The sequence below is a fragment of the Heteronotia binoei genome, chromosome 9, assembly GCF_032191835.1.
Source record: "Heteronotia binoei isolate CCM8104 ecotype False Entrance Well chromosome 9, APGP_CSIRO_Hbin_v1, whole genome shotgun sequence".
Classification (NCBI taxonomy): domain Eukaryota; kingdom Metazoa; phylum Chordata; class Lepidosauria; order Squamata; family Gekkonidae; genus Heteronotia; species Heteronotia binoei.
Window position 1 is genome coordinate 112,431,644 of NC_083231.1, and position 24,990 is coordinate 112,456,633.

The following is a 24,990-nucleotide window of genomic DNA, read 5'->3' on the forward strand; positions in this document are numbered from 1 at the left end:
GTTGGTCTGGATTTGTCAGTGCCCGATAAGCAGCAGAGCGAGAAAGTTTCAAAAGTTTGGCAGCTATGAGAAAACTGTGATAAAAAGAAGTCCTTCTTCACCCAAAGGGTGATTAACACGTGGAATTCACTGCCACAGGAGGTGGTGGCAGCTGCAAGCATAGACAGCTTCAAGAGGGGATTGGATAAACATATAGAGCAGAGGTCCATCAGTGGCTATTAGCCACATGTTATTGTTGGAACTCTCTGTCTGGGGCAGTGATGCTCTGTATTCTTGGTGCTTGGGTGGGGGGGCTTCTAGCCCTACTGGTGGACCTCCTGATGGCACTTGGGTTTTTTGGCCACTGTGTGACACAGAGTGTTGGACTGTATGGGCCATTGGCCTGATCCAACAGGGCTTCTCTTATGTTCTTAAAACGAAACTTTTCATTGTCTATAAAGCCCTCCTTTTGGGGAAACTGAAATCTATGCAGCATTTGCTGAAAGAGAACGTTTGCTCCCCAGGGCTTCTCCAAATTGTCCATTTTTTTTCCCTTACACAATATTTTTTTGTTTAAAAAGAATTGAAAAATCCAAGGGAAGGGGGAATGAACAGGGGAGAGGAAACACGTTAGTTTCTTTCCCTGTAACCCTGTTTCTAAAACATCATTTTATTGGGTTATTTCCTCCCCCCCCCCAAAAAAAATCCTTTGTCTTGGAACCACAGAAGCTTTTTCACGGTATCTTTGATCCTCCATGTTTCTGGGGGTGGGGAGGGGGGTGGGTGCGTAGAACACTGGCGTACATTTGGACAATGCAGAAATTGGTATCATGTACATAGAAAACAATGCAGTGAGAGCAGAATAACATGTCACAGGCAATGTATAGTACAGTCCTGTTCCTTTTACGAAAACTCCCTCCCTCCTCCCTCCCAATCAACTTTGGTGACCACGTGAGATGTTTCAAGGCAAGAGACGTTCAGAAGTCGTTTCCCCTTGTCTCCGAATAGCAACCCTGGACTTCCGTGCAGGTCTCCCATCCAGATGTTAAACCAGGCCGACCCAACTTAGCTTCCGAGATCTGACGAGATCAGGCTAGCCTTTCTAAAATATTTTTAAAAAAACCTTCAGTAAGGAATGCTCTCCGTAAGCATACTGTTCCACAGAGATTGCAGAACAGCCAAAGCATGAGAGCCTTCCTAACTTCCTCAGATAGACCATTCCCCAAAGCGGGTTTTTTTTAAATTATTTGTGTATGTTTGTGTGTGTGCATGCACCTGGAAGTCATGGCGACCTCTAGTGACTGACCCCCTACTGGGGGCGTGGAGGATATTCAGAAGGGTCGCAGAATAAAGCCTACCCCTTCCACCCAGTTCTGGTATTCCAAGGTCGTCTTTGACCCTGCTTAGCTTCTGAGACTCGACGAGATCGGGCTTGCCTGCGCTGTCTAGGTCAGGGCATGTATAAGTGGTCGTTGATCTTGCCCATTTGCAGGATGGCGCCCCCTGAAGGCCCAGGTTGGATGCTATTTCCAACCCAGCTCTAAATTTCACTTGAGCAGGTACCTGCCTACTGGAGCAGTTGCTCCTCGAGTAACGCTGCTCAGTCCGACAAGTGCAACGGGACCGTTACTCCGCCCGCCCTCCTGTAACTGACAAAAAAGTGTGGTGCAGCGGTGACCAAAACGCAAAATGAGGTGATCATGCGTTCTTTCCTATTTTTATTTTTATTTTTTCTAGTGCAGAAAAATGGAGTACGGCATTGTTCCTACACAGCTACGCGGAAAAACCTTTACATCACGAAAGATACCAAGGTCATTTGTCAAGGTTTTACGGGCAAACAGGTACGTACGTGTTCTGCCAGTCCGTTTGGCAGCTATGGGAAAACTATGATAAAAGGAAGTCCTTCTTCACTCAAAGGGTGATTAACATGTGGAATTCACTGCCACAGGAGGTGGTGGCGGCTACAAGCATAGCCACCTTCAAGAGGGAATTGGATAAACATATGGAGCAGAGGTCCATCAGTGGCTATTAGCCACAGGGTATTGTTGGAACTCTCTGTCTGGGGCAGTGATGCTCTGTATTTTTGGTGCTTTGGGGGGGGGGCACAGTGGGAGGGCTTCTAGCCCCACTGGTGGACCTCCTGATGGCACTTGGGGTTTTTGGCCACTGTGTGACACAGGGTGTTGGACTGGATGAACCATTGGCCTGATCCAACATGGCTTCTCTTATGTCCCTGGGCCGAAAGAGATTAAACTTCAGAACACCCGAGCACGGGCCTTTTCAATCGCGGCCCCTGCCCTATGGAATCAGCTCCCTGAGGAGGTGCGGGCCCTGCGGAACCTTGATCAGTTCCGCAGGGCCTGCAAGACCACCCTCTTCAAGTTAGCATATACGGACTGCTGAATACGGTTGTTAACAAAATACGGTCCTGTCTAAGGACCTGTGTCATTATGTAGATTATGTAAACTGACAGAAACTAGCGTCGAAAATGCCATCGTCACTGTCACATTAAGTTATAAATTTTAATTATATTGACTGGTTTTTAAATAATGTTAATTTTAAAGTTTTATATTTATTATAGTGTATGTTCATGAAATGTTGTTAGCCGCCCTGAGCCTGCCTAGGCGGGGAGGGCGGGATATAAATAAAAAATTTTTATTATTATTATTATTATGTTCTTAAAACGAAACTTTTCATTGTCTGTAAAGCCTTCCGTTTGGGGAGAACTGAAATCTATGCAGCAGAGATTTCAGCAGCAATGTTCCCTCTAAGCTGCAGAGTCTTGTGAGCAAAAATTCTACTTTGTGAGCTTGCGGCACTGAAGTTGTGAGCTACTGGCATTAATGTTGCGAGCTGCTGCCTAAATTATTGCGCTCTGGGGTCATCCTTCCTGAGTTAAGACAAAAATGTGTGAGCTGGAGGCTAAAGATCTGTGAGCTAGCTCAGCTTAGAGGGAACATTGGTCAGCGGTGCAGCGGTTTTCAGGCTGGGCGCTGGAGAACCCTGAACGTCTTCAGAAGTTTGTCAAATGGACCAGGGGGAGGAGAGCCATACTGGTTGGGCAGCTTTCCTCGAAAGGTGGAAGCAGATCTGTACCTGAAGGGCGCGACCGTAGCTGAGTTTCTGGTTCCGTCTTGGCCTGCGACTCACTTCGCGCAAAGCGACAGCACATCTGGCCCGATACTCCCGCTAAGCCGTGGAGTCTTTCGAGCAAAAGTTTTACTTTGCGAGCAACAGGCGTTAAAACGGTGAGCTGCTGCACAAATCAGTTTGCTCTGGAGCCGTTTTTCCTGAGCGAAGGCAAAAAGGTGCGAGCTGGAAGCTAAAAAGAACTGTGAGCTAGCTCACGCTAACTCAGCTTCGAGGGAACCCTAATCGGGCCCAGATTATTTGCCTTCCGTGTGTCTTCTAGTGTTGAAAACTGGGCTCAGATGCCCACTCTGTCGTGGAGCTCCTTGGATGGTTTCAGGCCACTCACTGGGTTAGATCCAGCCAGCTTTTTCGCTCAACCTCACCTCCGTTCTCTTCCCTGCTACACCCCGCCCTCCCATTCCATGTGGCTTGTGGCCGTGCAGGTCCCAGAATTCCCTGTGTAGCCTTTTTGATCTCAGACGGTTGCTGATCTTCTTAGGTCCTTATGAGGACCATAGCTTCCTTAATCAAGTGAACGCATCCCAAGTCCGGTCTTCTTCTTTTCCTATTGCCCGGAGAGCCGGCTTGGTGTAGCGGTTAAGAGCGGTGGACCCTAATCTGGAGAATCGGGCTTGATTCCCCCACTCTTCCATGTGCAGCCACCTGCATGAGCTTGGGTCAGTCACAGTTCTTTTGGAGCTGTTCTCTCCTAACTCTGCTTCCTCTCTCAGGGAGGAAGGGGAGGAGATTGTAAGCCGCTTTGAGACTCCGAGTGAAGGACAGGGTATAAATTCAGCTCTTTTTCTCCTCCTCTTCCTCCTCCATTCCCTGACACAGGGAGTGGTGGTGGCTAAGGCATAGATAGCTTAATGAGGGGGTTGGATAAACATAAACATTAGGAGGACTGGTGGCTCAGTGGTAGAGCATCTGCTTGGTAAGCAGAGGGTCCCAGGTTCAATCCCCGGCATCTCCAACTAAAAAGGGTCCAGGCAAATAGGTGTGAAAAACCTCAGCTTGAGACCCTGGAGAGCCAAGGGATGGTGGCTCAGTGGTAGAGCATCTGCTTGGTAAGCAGAAGGTCCCAGGTTCAATCCCCGGCATCTCCAACTAAAAAGGCTACAGGCAAATAGGTATGAAAAACCTCAGCTTGAGACCCTGGAGAGCTGCTGCCAGTCTGAGTAGACAGTACTGACTTTGATAGACAGAGGGTCTGATTCAGTATAAGGCAGGTTCATATGTTCATCCCTAACATCTCCATATATGGAGCAGAGGTCCATCAGTGGCTATTAGCCACAGTATATTGATGGAGCTCTCTGTCTGGGGCAAGTGATGCTCGCTATTCTTGGTGCTTGGGGGGCAAGAGTGGGAGGACTTCTGGAGTTCTGGCCCCACTGTTGAACCTCCTGATGGCTCCTGGGTTTTGGCCACTGTGTGACACAGAGTGTTGGACTACATGAGCCGTTGGCCTGATCCAATATGGCTTCTCTTAGGTTCTTAAGAGCAGAGGTCCATCAGTGGCTATTAGCCACAAGGTATAGATGGAACACTGTGTCTGAGGCAGTGATGCTGTGTCTTGGTGCTTGGGGGCAGGCAACAGTTGGAAGGCTTCTGGAGTTCTGGCTCTCCCTTTTTTTAAACATGCAGAAAAGGGCAACTAGAATGATTAAAGCTTTGGAACACTTTCCCTATGAAGAAAGGTTAAAACGCTTGGGGCTCTTTAGCTTGGAGAAATGTCGACTGCGGGGTGACATGAGAGAGGTTTACAAGATAATGCATGGGATGGAGAAAGTAGAGAAAGAAGTCCTTTTCTCCCTTTCTCACAATGCAAGAACTCATGGGCATTCAATGAAATTGCTGAGCAGTCAGGTTAAAACGGATAAAAGGAAGTCCTTCTTCACCCAAAGGGTGTTTAACATGTGGAATTCACTGCCACAGGAGGTGGCGGCGGCTACAAGCATAGCCAGCTTCAAGAGGGGGTTAGATAAAAATATGGAGCAGAGGTCCATCAGTGGCTATTAGCCACAGTATGTATGTATGTATGTGTGTGTGTGTATATATATATATATATATATGTATGTATGTGCGTGTATATATGTATGTGTGTGTGTGTATATGTATGTGTATATATATATATACACACACACACACACATATATTAGCCACTGTGTGACACAGAGCGTTGGACTGGATGGGCCATTGGCCTGATCCAGCATGGCTTCTCTTATGTTCTTATGTGACCCAGAGTGTTGGACTGGATGGGCCATTGGCCTGATCCAACATGGCTTCTCTTATGTTCTTATGTGACACAGAGTGTTGGACTGGATGGGCCATTGGCCTGATCCAACATGGCTTCTCTTATGTTCTTATATAATTTTATTGAAAATTCCAAGTTATACAGAACTTTGTTGAATGAAGTAGTATCAAGTAGATTAATTCCACACATAACAAAATTCGACTGTGCCTGAAGTACTACAGTATATATAACCTTGTAGCACATATTATTTAGCATTTAAGATATAATCCAGTTCAATAAATATCCTATGAAGGATAAGTTAATTGATAATTGGGCCAGGTCACATCTTTTGAAGCAAAATGGCTTCCATTTCTGGAGTTCTGGTCCTATTGATGAGGCCCCGTGTTTTGGCCACTATGTGGCACAGAGCATTGAACTAGATGGGTCGTTGGCCTGATCCAACATGACTTCTCTTATATTCTTATTTTCAGCAGAGAAGGCTTGTCCATGCGTTTTCGTCTTTGCTCCACCTTTGTTCATATGGTTTGTTTGTCTCTCGCAGGGTACCTTTCACAGTCAACAAGCGCTGGAATACGGCACCAACTTAGTAGGAGGAATTTCTCCAGGCAAAGGGGGCAAAACTCACTTGGGGCTTCCCGTCTTTAACTCAGTGAAAGAGGTAACGTTACTTTCGAGAAACAGAAGGAGGGGGGTGGATTAGGACGTTGATTTTGAGGATATATAGATACAGAAGATAATTCTGCCAGCAGGAAAAGGAGAGTGATTCTCACTCAAGAGCCTCTGTACCCTTCCCCCCTTTTGTTGAGGTTTTGTTGAGGTTCTCTGGTCTTGAAGGCGGGGTTTCAGGGGGCATGGGAGGTTGAAGCATCCATCCATTTATAGCATTTATATGCCACCTTCCCACCTGACTTCAGGCCCCCAAGGGCGAAGTGTGGAATGTTCTGTTCCACAAGTGCTGCCCCAGGAGTGAACGACTTTTAAAAGGAATGAGGTAGATTCTTGGAGGATAAGTCTATCAGTGGTTATTAGCCATGGTGACTGAGAAGAACCTCAGAGGCATTAATCCTTTGAATCTCAGAGCCAGGAAGCAACCTCAGGGGAAGGCCTCGGCCTCTATACCCTGTTGTTGGCCTTCCGGAGGAACCAGTTGGCCACTGCATGAGACAGGAGGCTGGACTAGATGGACCCTCACTGGTCTGATCCAGCATGACCCTTCTTATGTTTTTATCATATTGATGTTGGCCTTCCAGAGGAATTGGTTGGGGCCACAGTGTGAGACTGGAGGCTGGACTAGATGGGCCCTCACTGGTCTGATCCAGCATGACCCTTCTTATGTTTTTATCGTATTGTTGTTGGCCTTCCAGAGGAACTGGTTGGGGCCACAGTGTGAGACAGGAGGCTGGACTAGATGGACCCTCACTGGTCTGATCCAGCAGGGCTCTTCTGATGTTTTTATCGGGGAAGGTCTCCGCCTCTCTGCTTTGTTGTTGGCCCTCCAGAGGAACTGGTTGGCCTCTGTGTGAGACAGGAGGCTAGGCTAGATGGACCACTGGTCTGATCCAGCAGGGCTCTTCTAAAGTTCTTCTCAGGTGAATGCCTCAGCCTCTCTGTCCTGTTGTTCGCCCTCCAGAGGAGCTGGTTGGCTACTGTGTGAGACAGGAGGCTGGACTAGATGAACCACTGGTCTTATCCAGCAGTGCTCTTCTGATGTTCTTATGAGGGAAAGGCCTTGGCCTCTCTGCCCTGCTGTTGGTCCTCCAGAGAAACTGGTTGGCCACTATGCGATACAGGATGCTGGATTATGTGGACCGTTGGTCTGATCCAGCAGAGCTCTTCTGATGTTTTCATGAAGACCTTGGCCTCTTGTTGGATGTCCAGAGGAACTGGTCCAGAGGAGAGCCAGTTTGGTGTAGTGGTTAAGTGTGCGGACTCTTATCCGGGAGAACTGGGTTTGATTCCCCACTCCTCCACTTGCACCTGCTAGCATGGCCTTGGGTCAGCCATAGCTCTGGCAGAAGTTGTCCTTGAAAGGGCAGCTGCTGTGAGAGCCCTCTCCAGCCCCACCCACCTCACAGGGTGTCTGTTGTGGGGGGGAGGAAGGTAAAGGAGATTGTGAGCCGCTCTGAGACTCTTCGGAGTGGAGGGCGGGATATAAATCCAATATCTTCTTCTTCTTCATCTTCTGGTTGACCACTATGTGAGACAGGATGCTGGACTAGATGGACCACTGATCTGATCCAGCAGGGCTCCTGTTACATTCTTACACATTAAAAAGGGAATTCCAGATTCCGGTGGCATACTGTGTTATCTTGAACATTTTAATGTTTTCCCCCCCTTGCTTAATGTCGCTGTACCGTAGGCAAAGCAACAAACGGGCGCGACTGCCTCTGCGGTATATGTGCCACCTCCGTTTGCCGCTGCTGCCATCACCGAAGCCATCGATGCCGAAATCCCCTTGGTGGTCTGCATCACTGAAGGGATACCCCAGCAGGACATGGTGCGGGTCAAGCACCGATTGCTTCGCCAGAACAAGACACGGCTCGTCGGCCCCAACTGTCCGGGAGTCATCAATGTAAGGGCTCGGGCGACCTCCACATGAGTCAGGGTCTATAACGAAATCTGCTTTTCCTTTGCATAACAGAAGTCTGTAGATTGGTGCAAAAGAGGTTACTTGTCCTTAGGGTCCTGAACCAAGATGGGTAGCTGCGTTTGTAGCAGTAAAGAGCAAGAGTTCAGGAGCACCCGAAAGACTAACAGAATTTGTGGCAGGGCCTGAGCTTTTGCGAGTCACTTCTCACTTCTTCAGATGTTGCGAGAATGCGAGTCCATCTAGCCTTATCTCTTGGAGAGTGGAGTGATTTCAGGTGATGAATGACAGCAGCAGGAGAATGACAATAGAAGGTGAATGACAGTGGCAGGCGTGATCGGATAAGGTGTCGTAGGCGCAGAGAAATCAGCATTGGTAATGAGACAGGAAACCCAGGTCTTGATTCAGTCCAGGAGGATGCCCTGAAAACCAGTTTGGTGTAGCGGTTAAGTGTGCGGACTCTTATCTGGGAGAACGGGGTTTGATTCCCCACTCCTCCACTTACAGCTGCTGGAATGGTCTTGGGTCAGCCAGAGCTCTCTTATCTGGGAGAACCGGGTTTGATTCCCCACTCCTCCACTTGCAGCTGCTGGGATGGCCTTGGGTCAGCCGTAGCTCTCTTATCTGGGAGAACCGGGTTTGATTCCCCACTCCTCCACTTGCACCTGCTGGAATGGCCTTGGGTCAGCCATAGCTCTCTTATCTGGGAGAACCGGGTTTGATTCCCCACTCCTCCACTTGCAGCTGCTGGGATGGCCTTGGGTCAGCCATAGCTCTGGCAGGAGTTGTCCTTGAAAGGGCAGCTGTTGGGAGAGCCCTCTCAGCCCCACCCACCTCACAGGGTGTCTGTTGTGGGGGGAGAAGATTTAGGAGATTGTAAGCCGCTCTGAGACTCTGATTCAGAGAGAAGGGCGGGGCATAAATCTACAGTCATCTTCTTCTGTCTTGAGCTTCATGATCAGTTGCAATTCAGCAGTCTCTTTTTCTCATCTCCCTTTGAAATTCCTCTGTTAGAGAACTGCTACTCTTAGGTCAGGAAATGAATGTCCTGAAAGGTTTCGGCTTGTCTTTTGCTCCAGTATTTCAATCCTTTGGAGCTGGCTTAAAGTGAGGTTAGGATATGGCGAAACAGGCTCGGATGTCTCCCGATCCCATGGGACTTGGTCGGATACCAAGTTGCTGCTTCTTAGCTCTGAGACAGCTGGGCATGCTAAACAGCCAGTGTGTATCTAGCTATTCTGGCGAGCCCTATATATCTATATCTATATCTATATCTATCTATCTATCTATCTATCTATCTATCTATCTATCTATCTATCTATCTATCTATCTATCTATCTATCTATCTATCTATCTATCTATCTATCTAGATATAGATATAGATATAGATATATTTGGCCACTGTGTGACACAGAGTGTTGGACTGGATGGGCCATTTGGTCTGATCCAACATGGCTTCTCTTATGTTCTTATGTGACACAGAGTGTTGGACTGGATGGGCCATTGGCTTGATCCAACATGGCTTCTCTTATGTTCTTATGTGACACAGAGTGTTGGACTGGATGGGCCATTGGCTTGATCCAACATGGCGTCTCTTATGTGACACAGAGTGTTGGACTGGATGGGCCATTGGCTTGATCCAACATGGCGTCTCTTATGTTCTTATGTGACACAGAGTGTTGGACTGGATGGGCCATTGGCTTGATCCAACATGGCTTCTCTTATGTTCTTATGTGACTCAGAGTGTTGGACTGGATGGGCCATTGGCTTGATCCAACATGGCTTCTCTTATGTTCTTATGTGACACAGAGTGTTGGACTGGATGGGCCATTGGCCTGATCCAACATGGCTTCTCTTATGTTCTTCTGTGACACAAAGTGTTGGACTGGATGGGCCACTGGCCTGATCCAACATGGCTTCTCTTATGTTCTTATGTGACACAGACTGTTGGACTGGATGGGCCACTGGCTTGACCCAACATGGCTTCTCTTATGTTCTGCTGTGACACAAAGTGTTGGACTGGATGGGCCACTGGCCTGATCCAACATGGCTTCTCTTATGTTCTTCTGTGACACAAAGTGTTGGACTGGATGGGCCACTGGCCTGATCCAGCATGGCTTCTCTTATGTTCTTATGTGACACAGACTGTTGGACTGGATGGGTCATTGGCCTGATCCAACATGGCGTCTCTTATGTTCTAGTATACTGCAATAAGACTGGGGTTTGCAACTTCCATTTCATTGCACCTGAGGGAGTGTGCTTGCACATGAAAGCTTATGCCTTGAATAAAACTCTGTTGATCTTCAAGGAGCCACTGGACTCAGACTTTGTGCTGCTGCTTCTGACCAACACGGCTACCCACCTGCAATGCTGAATCTGCAACATTTGTGCTTATATATGGACCAGATGCCATCCCCCGCCTCTCTGTTCTTATGGGAGCCACCTGGGCAGCTGTATGCAGTTACAGCATTTTTGTGCCGGCGGGCATGCCCACAAGGGCTTCGGTGGCATCTTCAGGGATCTGAGTATGTGGCCCAGACAGTTCCCCAGGTACCCTTCAAAGTGTAGTGGTTCTCAGCGGGCATGCAGAGGTTTCTAGGCAGGGTGGTCTTTGTGGGAGAAAAAGGGTTCAATGCATTGGGGAAGGATGGTGGCTCAGTGGTAGAACATCTGCTTGGTGAGCAGAAGGTCCCAGGTTCAATCCCCAGCATCTCCAACTAAAAAGGGTCCAGGCAAATAGGCGTGAAAAACCTCCGCTTGAGACCCTGGAGAGCTGCTGCCAGCCTGAGTAGACAATACTGACTTTGATGGACCCAGGGTCTGAGTCAGTATAAGGCAGCTTCATATGTTCATAGTGGGAGTTTAGAATTAATGAGCTTTTATGCTCTTCTGCGATTCCCAGTATATCCAGTGAAATCTGATGGAATTTGGGTTTGTTTGTTTTTTCTTTATAGCCCGGAGAGTGTAAAATCGGCATCATGCCCGGCCACATTCACCAGAAAGGCAGAATTGGTAAGATCTTGTTGATGGTTTCGATGTACTATGAAAGTTTCATCTATCCCAAGGGTGGCCAAACTTGCTTAGCTTAAGAGCCACACAGAAGAAACATCAGAAGGAAGGAAGGAAGAAAGGAAGGAAGGAAGGAAGGAAGGAAGGAAGGAAGGAAGGAAGGAAGGAAGGAAGGAAGGAAGGAAGGAAGGAAGGAAGGAAGGAAGGAAGGAAGGAAGGAAGGAAGGAAACTAGATGGGGAGGGAGGTGGAAAGAGAGCAACTTTAAATGCATTCTCCAAGCTGCCAGCTGGCTTGGCTTGCCAAAGTGATTTAAAGAAAGTCACGCCCTTTCCTAGTTGGCCAACAGGGCAGGGGGGGCTCTGAGAGCCACGCAATGTGTGTGAAAGAGCCACAGTTTGTCCGCCCCGGTGTATCCCGTCGTACTGTGCATTTTGGAGACTCTGCCTCCACGCCTTAACGGTGGTGGCTCCTCAGAATTGCAGCTCAAGCAAATCGACTGGGGCACATCCATCTCGATCCCTTTCGGCACGGCCAGAGTTGCTGTAATGATCTGCTGCTGCTTGTTGGCTTCTCCCAGCAGCTGGAATCCAGGAGAAGAACGACGGCCAATAAAAGATAAAATCATTACACAGGAAAGGCCGTACTTTGCCATTCCCTGCGGTTGCAGGAACACATGGAAGTGCCTTCTACTGAATCAGACTGTTGATCCAGGAAGATCGTTTCTACTGAGCGTCCGGGGATCCCCGTAGTATCAAGATGAGGTCTTTTGCATCACCTCTTCCCTGGTCCTTTGGACTCGAGATCCCAGGGATTGAACCTGAGTTTTCTGCATGCCAAGCAGATGCTGTACCACTGAGCCACGGCCCCTCCACTTTCCTGGCGTTGTCACGCTTCAGCAGATGATTCGGTCACAGGAGGCGGCAGACTTGTGAATCAGCCCCTGTTGACTCGTGCCTCGAAACCCTCTGGAAGGATGGAAGCTTCCGGAGTCAGTGTGTAGGAGGTGACAAATGCTAGCTGGCTTGAAAGGTCTCCCTTTCATCACCACCTGCACGAGTTTCATGCTTTTTTAAAAAACTGCTAATTCCCTTATTGGAATCTGGGTTCATGGAGGGGGTAGGTAGGTTATGCTTGGTCAGCTTATAGCAAAGGTACAAGCATATGCAGCCAGGTTTTTTTTGGCTGCTGTGTGAGGATGCTGAGCTAGATGAACCGTTGGTCTGATCCAGCAGGGCTCCGTTTACGTTCTTATAACTGCACTCTGGAATTCAGATTTCATTTCTGTTCAAAACTGGATTCTTGTTCCAAACTGGTTTCAGTTCCATTGACGACTGAAATCAAGGGTGTAAAAGCCTTGAATGGATTTCTTTTTTTTCCCGTTCTCTCCTTGTATCACTGGCACAAACGCCACGTTTGGGGAGGGCCCTCTGGCGCAGCGGAAGAGCCCCTGCTTGGCATGCAGAAGGTCCCAGGTTCAATCCCCAGCATGTCCACTTAAAGAGAATAGGTGATTTGACTTTACACTCTGGAAAGCCATGGCCAGTCAGAGGAGACCGAGGCTGATGGACCAATAGTCTGACTTGGCTTAAGGCAGCATCATCTGTTCACATGAATAAGCATGGTTTGCTTTCAAACCAAGAGTTACAGGTGATGGAAAAGAATTACTGACAACTTTCTGGGTCTCCTGGGAGGAGTTGGGTCGGACTGCCGTCATTTGGAGAGCGGCGTTGAATTGTGGAAGTAAAATTTGTCATTCCAGCTGAATGTTCAATGCCTTGTTTATAGCCCTCGGGGCATGCAAACGGAGAGAAGCTAAGAGCAGCTCACCGCTTAAACGTATTGCAAAATTATCTCCCCCACCCCCTTTCAGGCATCGTATCCAGATCTGGCACGCTAACGTACGAAGCCGTTCACCAGACGACTCAAGCAGGGCTGGGACAATCTTTTTGCGTTGGTAGGTTCCTTTGCCTTAACGTCTGTGCATCTGTGTTCTTATAACTGCAGTCTGGAATTCAGGTTTCGTTCCCGGTTGGATGCTTTTTCCTCTTCTCCTTGTATCACTGGTACAAACACCACATTTGGGGTGGGCCCTCCGACTCAGTGGCAGAACCAGTTTGGTGTCGTGGTAAAGTGTGCGGACTCTTATCTGGGAGAACCGGGTTGGATTCCCCACTCCTCCACTTGCAGCTGCTGGAATGGCCTTGGGTCAGTCAGAGCTCTCTTATCTGGGAGAACTGGGTTTGATTCCCCACTCCTCCACTTGCAGCTGCTGGAATGGTCTTGGGTCAATCAGAGCTCTCTTATCTGGGAGAACTGGGTTTGATTCCCCACTCCTCCACTTGCAGCTGCTGGAATGGTCTTGGGTCAGTCAGAGCTCTCTTATCTGGGAGAACTGGGTTTGATTCCCCACTCCTCCACTTGCAGCTGCTGGAATGGCCTTGAGTCAGCCAGAGCTCTCTTATCTGGGAGAACTGGGTTTGATTCCCCACTCCTCCACTTGCAGCTGCTGGAATGGCCTTGGGTCAGTCAGAGCTCTCTTATCTGGGAGAACTGGGTTTGATTCCCCACTCCTCCACTTGCAGCTGCTGGAATGGCCTTGGGTCAGTCAGAGCTCTCTTATCTGGGAGAACTGGGTTTGATTCCCCACTCCTCCACTTGCAGCTGCTGGAATGGTCTTGTGTCAGTCAGAGCTCTCTTATCTGGGAGAACCGGGTTGGATTCCCCACTCCTCCACTTGCAGCTGCTGGAATGGCCTTGGGTCAGCCAGAGCTCTCTTATCTGGGAGAACCGGGTTGGATTCCCCACTCCTCCACTTGCAGCTGCTGGAATGGCCTTGGGTCAGCCATAGCTCTGGCAGAGGTTGTCCTTGAAAGGGCAGCTGCTGTGAGAGCCCTCTCCAGCCCCACCCACCTCACAGGGTGTCTATTGCGGGGGGAGAAGATATAGGCGATTGTAAGCCGCTCTGAGTCTCTGATTCAGAGAGAAGGGCGGAGTATAAATCTACTAGCCATGGTGACTGAGGAGAACCTCCATGTTCAGAGGCACTAATCCTCTTAATCCCAGAGCCAGGTGGCAGCATCAGGGGAAGGCCTTGGCTTCTATGCCCTCTTGTTGGATTTCCAGAGGAACTGGTTGGCCGCTGTGATACAGGAGGCTGGACTAGGTGGACCGCTGGTCCGATCCAGCAGGGCTCTTCTGATGTTCTTATCAGGGGAAGGCCTTGGCCTCTCTGTCCTGTAGTTGGCCCTCCAGAATAACCGGTTGGCCCCTGTGTGAGACAGGATGCTGGACTAGATGGACCACTGGTCCGATTCAGCAGGGCTTTTCAGATGTTCTTATGAAGGCTTAAACCTCTATGTAGGAACAGGCCCGGTTTGGTGTAGTGGTTAAGCGCGTGGACTCTTATCTGGGAGAACGGGGTTTGATTCCCCACTCCTCCACTTGCACCTGATGGAATGACCATGGTTCAGCCATAGCTTCTGTTGAAGTCCTTGAAAGGGCAGCTGCTGTAAGTGCTCTCTCAGCCCCACCTACCTCACAGGGTGTCTGTTGTGGGACTGGGGGGGGGATAGAGGAGATTGTTACCGCTCTGAGACTCAGAGTATAGGGCGGGATATAAATCCAAGATCATCTTCTTCTGTGTCCTGCTGTTGGCCCTCCAGAGGAGCTGGTTAGCCACTGTGTGAGACAGGTTGCTGGACTAGGTGGACCACTGGTCATATCCAGCAGGGCTCTTCAGAGGAAAGCCTTGGCCTCTATGTCCTGTTGTTGGCCTTACAGAGGAACTGGTTGGCCACTGTGTGAGACAGGATGCTGGACTAGATGGAGCACTGGTCTCACCCAGCAGGGCTCTTCTTATGAGGGGAAGGCCTCAGCCTATTTCCTGTTGTTGGCCCTCCAGAGGAATTTTTGTGAGCAAAAATTCTACTTTGTGAGCTCCTGGCATTAAAGTTGTGAGCTTCTGCATCAATTAGTGTGCTCTGGGGCCGTCTTTCCTCAGCTAAGACAAAAATGTTTGAGCTGGAAGCTAAAAATTTGAGAGCTAGCTCACGCTAACTCAGCTTAGAGGGAACACTGGTGATGACTTGTCCGTCAGTGAGTGAAATTGAGGCTCCGTGCCTGCCTTCAGGTTTAGTGCTGGACCACTTCGACCCACTCAGCCTGGAGGAAGTCGACAGAATCCTCTCTGCTGCTCGCCCGACAACATGTGATCTGGACCCTTGCCCCTCTTGGCTGATTAAATCTTGCCAAGGGGAGCTTAGATGTCCTTTATGGGACATCATAAATAGATCCCTTTCAGAGGGGCATTTTCCAACACCTCTGAAAGAGGCTTTGGTCCGCCCTCTCTTGAAAAAAGCTACAGCAGACCCGGCCGAATTGGCGAACTACCGGCCGGTGTCCAATTTACCGTTTTTAGGTAAAATTATTGAGAGGGCCGTGGCGTTGCAGCTACAGGGGTTTCTGGATGACGCTTCTGTCCTAGACCCATGTCAGTCTGGTTTCCGGCCGGGCCATGGGACGGAGACGGTACTGGTCGCCTTAGTGGATGACCTCCAACGGCAACTGGATCGGGGCGGCGTTGCGGTACTGATGCTGTTAGATCTGTTGGCTGCATTTGATACAGTCGACCATCGGCTACTGACGGGCCGCCTCGCCGACGTTGGGGTTGAGGGGTCGGCCTTGCAATGGCTTTCCTCCTTTCTCCTAGGTCGGGGACAGAGGGTGGCTATCGGGAGCGAGCGGTCCCGGAGGCACACACTGGATTGTGGGGTGCCTCAGGGAGCAGTTCTCTCCCCGATGTTGTTTAACATCTATATGCGCCCCCTTGCCCAGATTGCCCGGCGGTTTGGGCTGGGTTGCCATCAATATACAGATGACACCCAGCTCTATCTACTAATGGATGGCTGGCCCGACCCCGCTCCAGGGAATCTCGACCGGGCATTACAGGCTGTTGCGACATGGCTCAGGCTGAGTGGGCTGAAGCTGAACCCAGCGAAGACAGAGGTCCTATGCGTGGGTCGCGGCGCTCTGGGAAGGGAAATAGCTCTCCCGGCCTTCGATGGTGCGCCATTGAAAGCAGCGCACCAGGTAAAGAGTCTGGGTGTTTTACTGGAGCCTTCACTATCGATGGAGGCCCAGATAGCAGCCACTGCCAAGTCAGCATTCTTCCATCTGAAGCGGGCAAGGCAGTTGGCCCCTTTCCTTGAGCGCTGGGACCTCGCAACAGTGATCCACGCAACGGTCACCTCAAGACTAGACTACTGTAATGCCCTCTACTTGGGGCTACCTCTGTGCCGGACCCGGAAATTGCAGCTAGTGCAGAACGCGGCGGCCAGGCTGTTGTTGGGACTCCCGAAACGGGAACATATATGGCCGGGGCTACGTGAACTGCACTGGCTGCCGATTATATACCGGATCCAGTACAAAGTGTTGGTCGTTACCTTTAAAGCCTTATATGGCCGAGGACCTGCCTACCTGAGGGACCGTCTTTCCCCATATGAACCCCAGAGAGCACTGAGGTCAACGGGGAAAAACCTAATAACTATCCCTGGGCCGAAGGAAATTAAATATCAGAGTACCAGAGCACAGGCCTTTTCGATCTCGGCCCCTACCCTATGGAACCGACTCCCCGAGGAGGTGCGGGCCCTGTGGAACCTTGAACAGTTCCGCAGGGCCTGCAAGACCACCCTTTTTAAATTAGCATATTCGGACTGCTAAGAAAAACGGTAATCAAAGGTCCGCCAATGCGGTTTAACGATCTATACCGCACCATAACTGTATTTATTGGATTGGTTTTAATTTAATGTTTTAATGTCTTATTGTTTTATATTGTAAATTTAAGGTTTTATCTATTACTGTATGCTTTATGGAATGTTGTTAGCCGCCCTGAGCCTGCCAAGGTGGGGGAGGGCAGGATATAAATGAAATTAATAAATAAATAATAAATAAATAAATAAATATGTCCTGCTTTTCGCTTTTCAAAATCTGGCAACCTTTAGAACAAAGTTTGAATCCAGTGGCATCTTTTAATTCCAACAAAGTTTTAGCTTTCATGAGGACACACACTTCCTCTTCTGTTTGATTTGTTGGTCTTGAAGGTGCCAGTGGACTCTGTTGTGGGGAGAGGAAAGGAAAGGAGATTGTAAGCCCCTCTGAGAAGGTGTGATATAAATCTAACCTTCTCCTTCTCCCCCGATGGACTCCAGAAGCCCATCAGTGGCTATTAGCCACAGCGTATTGTTGGAACTCTCTGTCTGGGGCAGTGATGCTCTGGATTCTTGATGGTTGACTGTGTGAGACCGGATGGTGGTGGACTACTGATCTGATCCAGGAGGGTTTTTCTTATGGCTTTAGATGTTACTAAAAGGAATAGAAAACATTAAAAAAAAAAAAAAGCAGTGTGATGAGAAGTAAATATGTTCCAAGGGATGTAGAATGTTGAACGGATAAGCCCGTCCCAAGCAACTGAGCTAACTGGCCATTCCCAACTGAAAACCTTACAGTTAACAGCACTGTATCTTTGCCAACTGAACAAATAAGCCTGTTAAAGTGTGTGTTTGGGGGGTGGGGGACATAAGGGGTGTGAGCAGGTTGAACATCCTGGAAGATGGGGATTTCTCAGTTGTTTCCTCCATCTCACAGTTTTTCATGTCTCCCACCCCCTTCCGTGTGCATCTAGTGCAGGGTTCTCCAAAATGGCCTCCACCAGTGCTTCCTTTCACACCCTCCAAGCTTTTCAGAAAGTGTAGGGAAGGGCTTGTTATTGCCTGCCCTCATTCCCGGGAAAGGGTTTTCCTCTGGTGGATCGGGAGGGCTTTGGGTGTAGTGGTTAAGTGCGCAGACTCTCCACTTACAGCTGCAGGAATGGCCTTGGGTCAGCCATAGCTCTGGCAGGAGTTGTCCTTGAAAGGGCAGCGGTTGTAAGAACTCTCTCAGCCCCACCTACCTCACAGGGTATCTGTTGTGGGGGAGGGGGGAGGTAGAGGAAATTGTGACTGCTCTGAGACTCAGATTCAGCGTATACGGCAGGATAGAAATCCAATATCATCATCATCTTCTTCCTCCTCTTCTTCCTCTTCCTTCTCCTCGGTGTGTGGTTCCATTTCTCCTTTAGGGTTTCCTTCTTCCCATGAGAGCTTCGGTGACTCGTTAGGCATGGAATGTTCACCTGTTATATTTTGTAAACAAATTATAAACTTCCTGTCCTGATCGTCCCCCTCTCCCAGAACTGGGCCATTCTGTCTTTTTTTTTTGGAGGGGGGGGGGGAGAACTTGTGCAAAAGTTATATGGCAGCTGTTGAGGTTCCTGATTACACAGCAGTTGTTGCCTTTAACCGAAAAAGCACGGAACTCGAGATTGGTGGCCTCTCGCATCCAATCCTCTTGTCATCACGGCTGTTTTTGAATCCCTCCAGGAATCGGGGGAGACCCGTTCAACGGAACGAATTTCATTGACTGCCTGGAAGTCTACCTGAAGGACCCAAACACCCAAGGGATCATCCTGATAGGCGAGATCGGTGGAAACGCCGAAGAAGATGCTGCTGAATTCCTCAAGGAACACAACGCTGTAAGTAAAAATGTTCCGAAAAGATTGTTTCCTGGAAATGTTTTAGAACGTAAGAACATCAGAGAAGCCATGTTGGATCAGGCCGATGGTGCATCCAGTCCAGCACTCTGTGTCACAGAGGAACATAAGTCCTCTCCAAACCAAGAAGACAGAGCATCATTGCACCAGACAGAGAGTTCCATCAATACCCTATGGCTAATAGCCACTGATAGCCACTTATAGCACTGGAAAAAGTCCAGAAAAGGGCAACTAGAATGTTTAAAGGTTTGGAACACTTTCCCTATGAAGAAAGGTTAAAACGCTTGGGGCTGTTTAGCTTGGAGAAATGTCGACTGCGGGGTGCCATGATAGAGGTTTACAAGATTATGCATGGGATGGAGAAAGTGGAGAAAGAACTACTTTTCTCCCTTTCTCACAATACAAGAACTCATGGGCATTCGATGAAATTGCTGAGCAGTCAGGTTAGAACGGATAAAAAGAAGTACTTTTTCACCCAAAGGGTGATTAACATGTGGAATTCACTGCCACAGGAGGTGGTGGTGGCCACAAGCATAGCCAGCTTCAAGAGGGGATTGGATAAAAATATGGAGCAGAGGTCCATCAGTGGCTATTAGCCACAGTATATTTTTCAAACTGTCTGGAGCAGTGATGCTCTGCATTCTTGGCCTGATCCAACATGGTTTCTCTAATGTTCCTATGACCTCTGCTCCAGATGTTTATCCAATCCCCTTGAAGCTATGCTTGCGGCCGCCACCACCTCCTGTGGCAGTGAATTCCACATGTTAATCACCCTTTAGGTGAAGAAGTACTTCCTTTTACCCATTTTAACCCAACTGCTCAGCAATTTCATTGAATACCCATGAGTCCTTGTATTGTGAGAAAGGGAGAAAAGTACTTCTTTCTCTACCTTCTCCATCTCTACCTTCTCTGCCTTTTTGAGAAGGGGAGTATAAACCCTCTAAAACGTATCCAGGTGGTTGTCATGAGGCAGGGGGGTGGGGGAGGGGATGAGATTTTGTTGTTTCCCTGTTGCTGGTGGGGGGTCCCCCATTTGGCCATCATGTCCAGTGTTCCCTCTAAGCTGAGTTAGTGTGAGCTAGCTTACAGTTTTTTTAGCCTCCGGCTCAGGAAAAATGGCCTCAGAGCAATCTAATTGATGCAGTAGCTCACAACTTTAATGCCAGTAGCTCACCAAGTAGAATTTTTGCTCACGAGACTCCACAGCTTAGAGGGACTATTGGTCGTCTCCCCCCTCAGTCTCCTCTTCTTCAGACTGAATATTCACAAATCCCTCGCCCTTTCCTCGAAGGGCTTGGTCTTCCGGCCCGCGATCACCCTCATCGCTCTCTTCTGCATCCGCTCCATTCTGTCTACATCCTTCTTGAAGCCAGGCTTCCAGAACCGCGCACAGTTGTTCTTCCTTTTTTTTACGTGCCTCGTTGTCTTTCCTCACAGGGTCCCGATGCCAAGCCAGTCGTCTCTTTCATCGCTGGAATCACCGCTCCTCCCGGTAGGAGGATGGGCCACGCCGGGGCCATCATCGCTGGCGGGAAAGGGGGGGCGAAAGAGAAAATCGCCGCCCTGCAGAACGCTGGTGTCATCGTCAGTATGTCTCCTGCTCAGCTCGGCTCCACTATGTACAAGGTGAGAGAAGCAGATCTTGCAAACCTGTGGAAGTTACGCTATTTGCAAATGAATGACTAGAAGAGGGGTCCCTGGTTACTAGGGCACCCACAGGGACTTCTCCTGGTGCGCACCCAGTTCTTTAAGAAAGAGGGTGAAGGCAGGTGGGGTTTCTGCCCAGCAGGGCTTCTGATTGGCTGTCAAGATTTAAAAGGCGTCCTGTTCAACGGGGCTTCTGCCCAAAAAACGAAGACTTACTATTAGAGTTACGTGCAGTCTCAATCCCGCACATTTTGTGGTTGGCTTTGCCTCCTGTGGCGGCCATTTTGTGACTGGCTCCGCCTGCTGTGGTGGCCATTTTGTGACTGGCTCCGCCTGCTGTGGCGGCCATTTTGTGACTGGCTCCGCCTGCTGTGGCAGCCATTTTGTGACTGGCTCCGCCTGCGGTGGCAGCCATTTTGTGACTGGCTCCGCCTGCCCCATCTCAAGATCCCAAAGGCGTCTGCAGGCTTCAAGGTTGGGGGCCCGTGGTCTGGATTGATGTCGAGCTTGTCCGGGAGCCAGATGGCAAGGAACGGTGACTATGGCTCCATCCTGTGGCCACTGATGGTATTTCAGAAGCATTCATAGTTCTTTAAAAATTGTCGCGAGGCCATGATCCAGAGTGGGCACAAAGTACAGTGGCCGTTGGAAAGCCAGTTTGGTGTAGTGGTTAAGTGCGCTGACTCTTATCTGGGAGAACCGACTTTGACTCTCCACTCCTCCACTTGCGGCTGCTGGAATGGCCTTGGGTCAACCAGAGATCTCACAGAGTTGTCTTTGAAAAGGCAGCTTCTCTGAGAGCTCTCTCAGCCCCACCCACCTCACATGATGTCTGTTGTGTGGGGGGGGGGGCGGGGAAGGTAAAGGAGATTGTGAGCTGCTCTGAGACTCTGAGATGCAGAGTATAGGGCAGGATATAAATCCAGTATTTTCTTCTGCCCTCCCTTTCCAGGCGCAGGGATTGGTGGGAGGGACAGGAGCCCCTGAGATCGCTTTGCCTTGTGCCCAGTCGAGGGCAGGGCCTTGCAGCGATTTTTAAAGAACCACGAATGCTTCTGAGATACCATTAATGGCCTCAGGATGGCCGCCATCAATTGTCGTTCGGCTCTGGGCGTAACCGAATCCGGAGGCACTTTGGAGGGCTCTTTTGCTTTCTTTCTGTGCCTAGATGCTCAGTCTTCTGTCTCGCCACATTATAGGTTAAGACAGGGCTCTCTTTTTTGGGTAGAAAAAAAGCCTAGTCGCGGCTCATTTGCATATTAGGCCACACCCCCTGATGCCAAGCCAGCCGGAACTGTCTTCCTGCTCAAAAAAAAAGCCCTGGGTTAAGAACATCAGAAGAGGCCTACTGAGCCTGCTTCGGCGGGGAGGGCGGGATATAAATAAAATGATGAATGAATGAATGAACGAACGAATGAATGAATGGGTCAGACCAGGGGTCCATCTGGTCCAGCAGCCTGTCTCACACACTGGTCAGCCAGTTTGTCTGGAGGGCCAACAACAGGGCAGAGAGGCAGAGGAATCCCCCTGTAAAGAACGTCAGAAGAGCCCTGATGGATCAAACCCAGCGTCTACCTAGTCCAGCATCCTGTCTCACGCAGTCATAGAATCGTAGAGTTGGAAGGGACCTCCAGGGTCATCTAGCCCAACCCCCTGCACAATGCAGGAAACCCACAATTACCTCCCCCTAAATTCACAGGATCTTCATCGCTGTCAGATGGCCATCTAGCCTCTGTTTAAAAACCTCCGAGGAAGGAGAGCCCACCACCTCCCGAGGAAGCCTGTTCCACTGAGGAATCGCTCTAACGGTCAGGAAGCTCTTCCTGATGTTGAGCCGGAAACTCTTTTGATTTAATTTCAACCCATTGGTTTTGGTCCTACCTTCTGGGGCCACAGAAAACGATTCCACACCATCCTCTAGATGACAGCCCTTCAAGTACTTGAAGATGGTGATCATATCAGTAGCCAACCAGTTCCTCTGGAGGGCCAACAGCAGGGCAGAGAGGCCGAGGCATTCCCCTGAGAAGAACTTCAGAAGAGCCCTGCTGGATCAGACCATCTGGTCCAGCATCCTGTCTCACACAGGAGCTCCAAAGGCGCTGTAGAGGCTGAGACCTTCCCCTGTTGTTGCCTGCTGGCTCTAGGATTCAGTGATTCTTAGTGCCTTTGAATGTGGAGGTTCCCCTCAGCCACCGTGGCTACCAGCCACTGATAGACTTCTCCATAAAGTTATGCTTCCAAGAGGGCTAGCTCTACTGGTCAACAGCAGTCCTCGTGACTCTTGAATCCCCACAGTCTTCTTCCATAGAAGGCCCCTCGTCTACCAAAACACAATTAGTTTCAAGCAGGGGTGGGATTCTAGCAGGAGCTCCTTTGCATATTAGGCCACACCCCCCTGATGTAGCCAGTCCTCCAAGAGCTTACAGCAGGCCCTGTACGAAGAGCCCTGTAAGGAATTCTAGTAGGGCCTCCTTTGCATATTAGGCCACGCCCCCCTGATGTAGCCAATCCTCCAAGAGCTTACTAAAAAGAGCCTTGTAAGCTCTTGGAGGATTGGCTACGTCAGGGTATGTGGCCTAATAAGCAAAGGGGCTCCTGCTAGAATTCCACCCCTGGTTTCAAGTGATCCTCACCACAAGAAGCGTCACCTGTCAGCACTCGGGCTCCCTAGCCTTCCCTAGCTAGTTTTCACCACCCAAACTTGGCCAAAGGTCTACTGTGGCATCCAAGAGCTGACCAGCCAACATCATCAAGACAGGGCTGGGCAGGCAGCGTGGAGGAGGAGATTCTGAGAAGGAAAAGGTCTGAGAATAAGGTGGGGAGAGCAGGAACTTCCAGGGTGTTTGACCCTTGTGGGATTCCATACTTACCTTGCTGGAGAGACATCTTGATCACAAAGGAGGTTTTCCCAGGGTGAGGCTCATCCATTGCCCTCCGGGTGAGCTGACTCCTGCGATTTCCCCATTTTAGTCTAGCGGTTAAGTGTGCGGACTCTTACCTGGGAGAACCGGGTTTGATTCCCCACTCCTCCACTTGCAGCTTGGGTCAGCCAGAGCTCTGGCAGAGGTTGTCCTTGAAAGGGCAGCTGCTGTGAGAGCCCTCTCCAGCCCCACCCACCTCACAGGGTGTCTGTTGTGGGGGAGGAAGGTAAAGGAGATTGTAAGCTGCTCTGAGATTCAGAGTAAAGGGTGGGGTATAAAGCCAATATCTTCTTCTTGAGAGCCAGTTTGGTGTAGTGGTTAAGTGCGCGGACTCTTCTCTGGGAGAACCAGGTTTGATTCCCCACTCCTCCACTTGCCGCTGCTGGAATGCCCTTGGGTCAGCCATAGCTCTCGCAGAAGTTATCCTTGAAAGGACAGCTGTTGTGAGAGGTCTCTCAGCCCCATGTACCTCACAGGGTGTCTGTTGTGGGGGAAGAAGATAAGGTGATTGTGAGCCATCCTGAGAATCTGATTCAGAAAGAGGGGTGGAGTATAAATCTGCGGCCTTCTTCTTCAAATGCGGGAAACTCGACTGCATAATTTGTGGCAGTTGTGCCTAATCCGTTGAGTAGTTATCTGCCAGCTTGCCTCAATGCTCACCAAACTTTCTTTCCTTTTCATCCCCCAAGGAGTTTGAGAAGAGGAAAATGCTATAAAGGGAGGGTCCGTCAGCAAGTGCCGTCACCAGGATACCAACACAGCCCACCCCCGCCGCCTCCCTGCACCTCTCCGTCCTCATTGCACGCTAATTTTTCTTTGCCCGAATACAGCTGTCGTCGGTTTTCTGAATTCAGCTTTACGGCCACGAGGTTTATTTCGGTGGCTCCTTTGTTCAGACACGATTGTGCATCATAGAAAGCGAATAAATCTACCACTAAATTTGATTTATTTGAACCCCTGGAGCTTGTTGCTCGTCCTTCCTTCCGCATTTGCTTTCCTTCCTTCCTTCCTTCCTTCCTTCCTTCCTTCCTTCCTTCCTTCCTTCCTTCCTTCCTTCCTTCCTTCCTTCCTTCCTTCCTTCCTTCCTTCCTTCCTTCCTTCCTTCCTTCCTTCCTTCCTTTTGTTCATCGACTCAAGGCTGTCAAAAAACCAGTAGCTAAACTACGTGGAAAGATTCTGTGTGCGTATTTCTTTGAACTGCCGTTGCGTTTTTCTTTTTAAAAACTTGTCCGTGGGTGATTTTGGGGTGTTCTCGTGAAGTCTTCGTCATCCATAATCTTAAGCGTTGGTTCTTTGCCCCTGTGACGTTCAGATTTACACAAAGCAAGTTCTCAAACGTCACCGAACCGTTAAGAGTTTAGGTCTTGAGGAGAACCACACATTTGTTCATACAGAGAATAATGTATTCTATGTATAGACCAGGGGTGGCCAAACTTGCTTAATGTAAGAGCCACATAGAATAAACATCAGATGTCTGAGAGCCACAAGATGGGAAGGAAGGAAAATAGATGGGGAGGGAGAGATGGAAAGAAAGCAACTTTAACTTTAAAAAGCATTCTCCAAGCCCCTGATTGGCATGGCTTGGAGAAGTTATTTAAAGAGAGAAATGACTTCTCCAAGCCAGCCAACGGAGTGATGGGGGCTTCAAGAGCCACATAATATGTGTGAAAGAGCCACACGTGCCTCCCGAGCCACAGTTTGGCCACCCCTGGTTATAGACTATGTCTATTGCACGTATGGCAAAAGAAGAAGGGCACGGCAAAAGATGAGATGGCTGGACAGCGTTACTGATGTAACTAACACGAATTTGAGTGGAATTTGGAGGATGGTGGGAGACAGGAGGGCCTGGCATGAGTTTGTCCATGGGGTCACAA

At 49.5% G+C, this 24,990-nt stretch overlaps 1 protein-coding gene across 1 annotated transcript; it reads left to right on the plus strand.

The window, feature by feature from the left end:
- Positions 1-1,679: 1,679 nt before the first annotated feature.
- Positions 1,680-24,070, plus strand: SUCLG1 (succinate-CoA ligase GDP/ADP-forming subunit alpha). The gene is made up of 8 exons (XM_060247413.1): positions 1,680-1,820; positions 5,907-6,023; positions 7,725-7,937; positions 10,907-10,964; positions 12,834-12,917; positions 18,379-18,530; positions 19,986-20,174; positions 23,806-24,070. Exons 1-8 carry the CDS (start codon positions 1,680-1,682, stop codon positions 23,830-23,832), a joined length of 981 nt encoding a protein of 326 aa, XP_060103396.1. The 3' UTR covers positions 23,833-24,070.
- Positions 24,071-24,990: the final 920 nt, after the last annotated feature.

Bases quoted from the DNA above. Each gene is read 5' to 3' on its own strand.
- SUCLG1 (XM_060247413.1), top strand. From the start codon at position 1,680: ATGCGTTCTTTCCTATTTTTATTTTTATTTTTTCTAGTGCAGAAAAAT. The intron at 1,821-5,906 runs GTACGTACGTGT...TGTCTCTCGCAG, and splicing joins AAGGTTTTACGGGCAAACAG to GGTACCTTTCACAGTCAACA. The intron at 18,531-19,985 runs GTAAGTAAAAAT...CTTTCCTCACAG, and splicing joins TCCTCAAGGAACACAACGCT to GGTCCCGATGCCAAGCCAGT.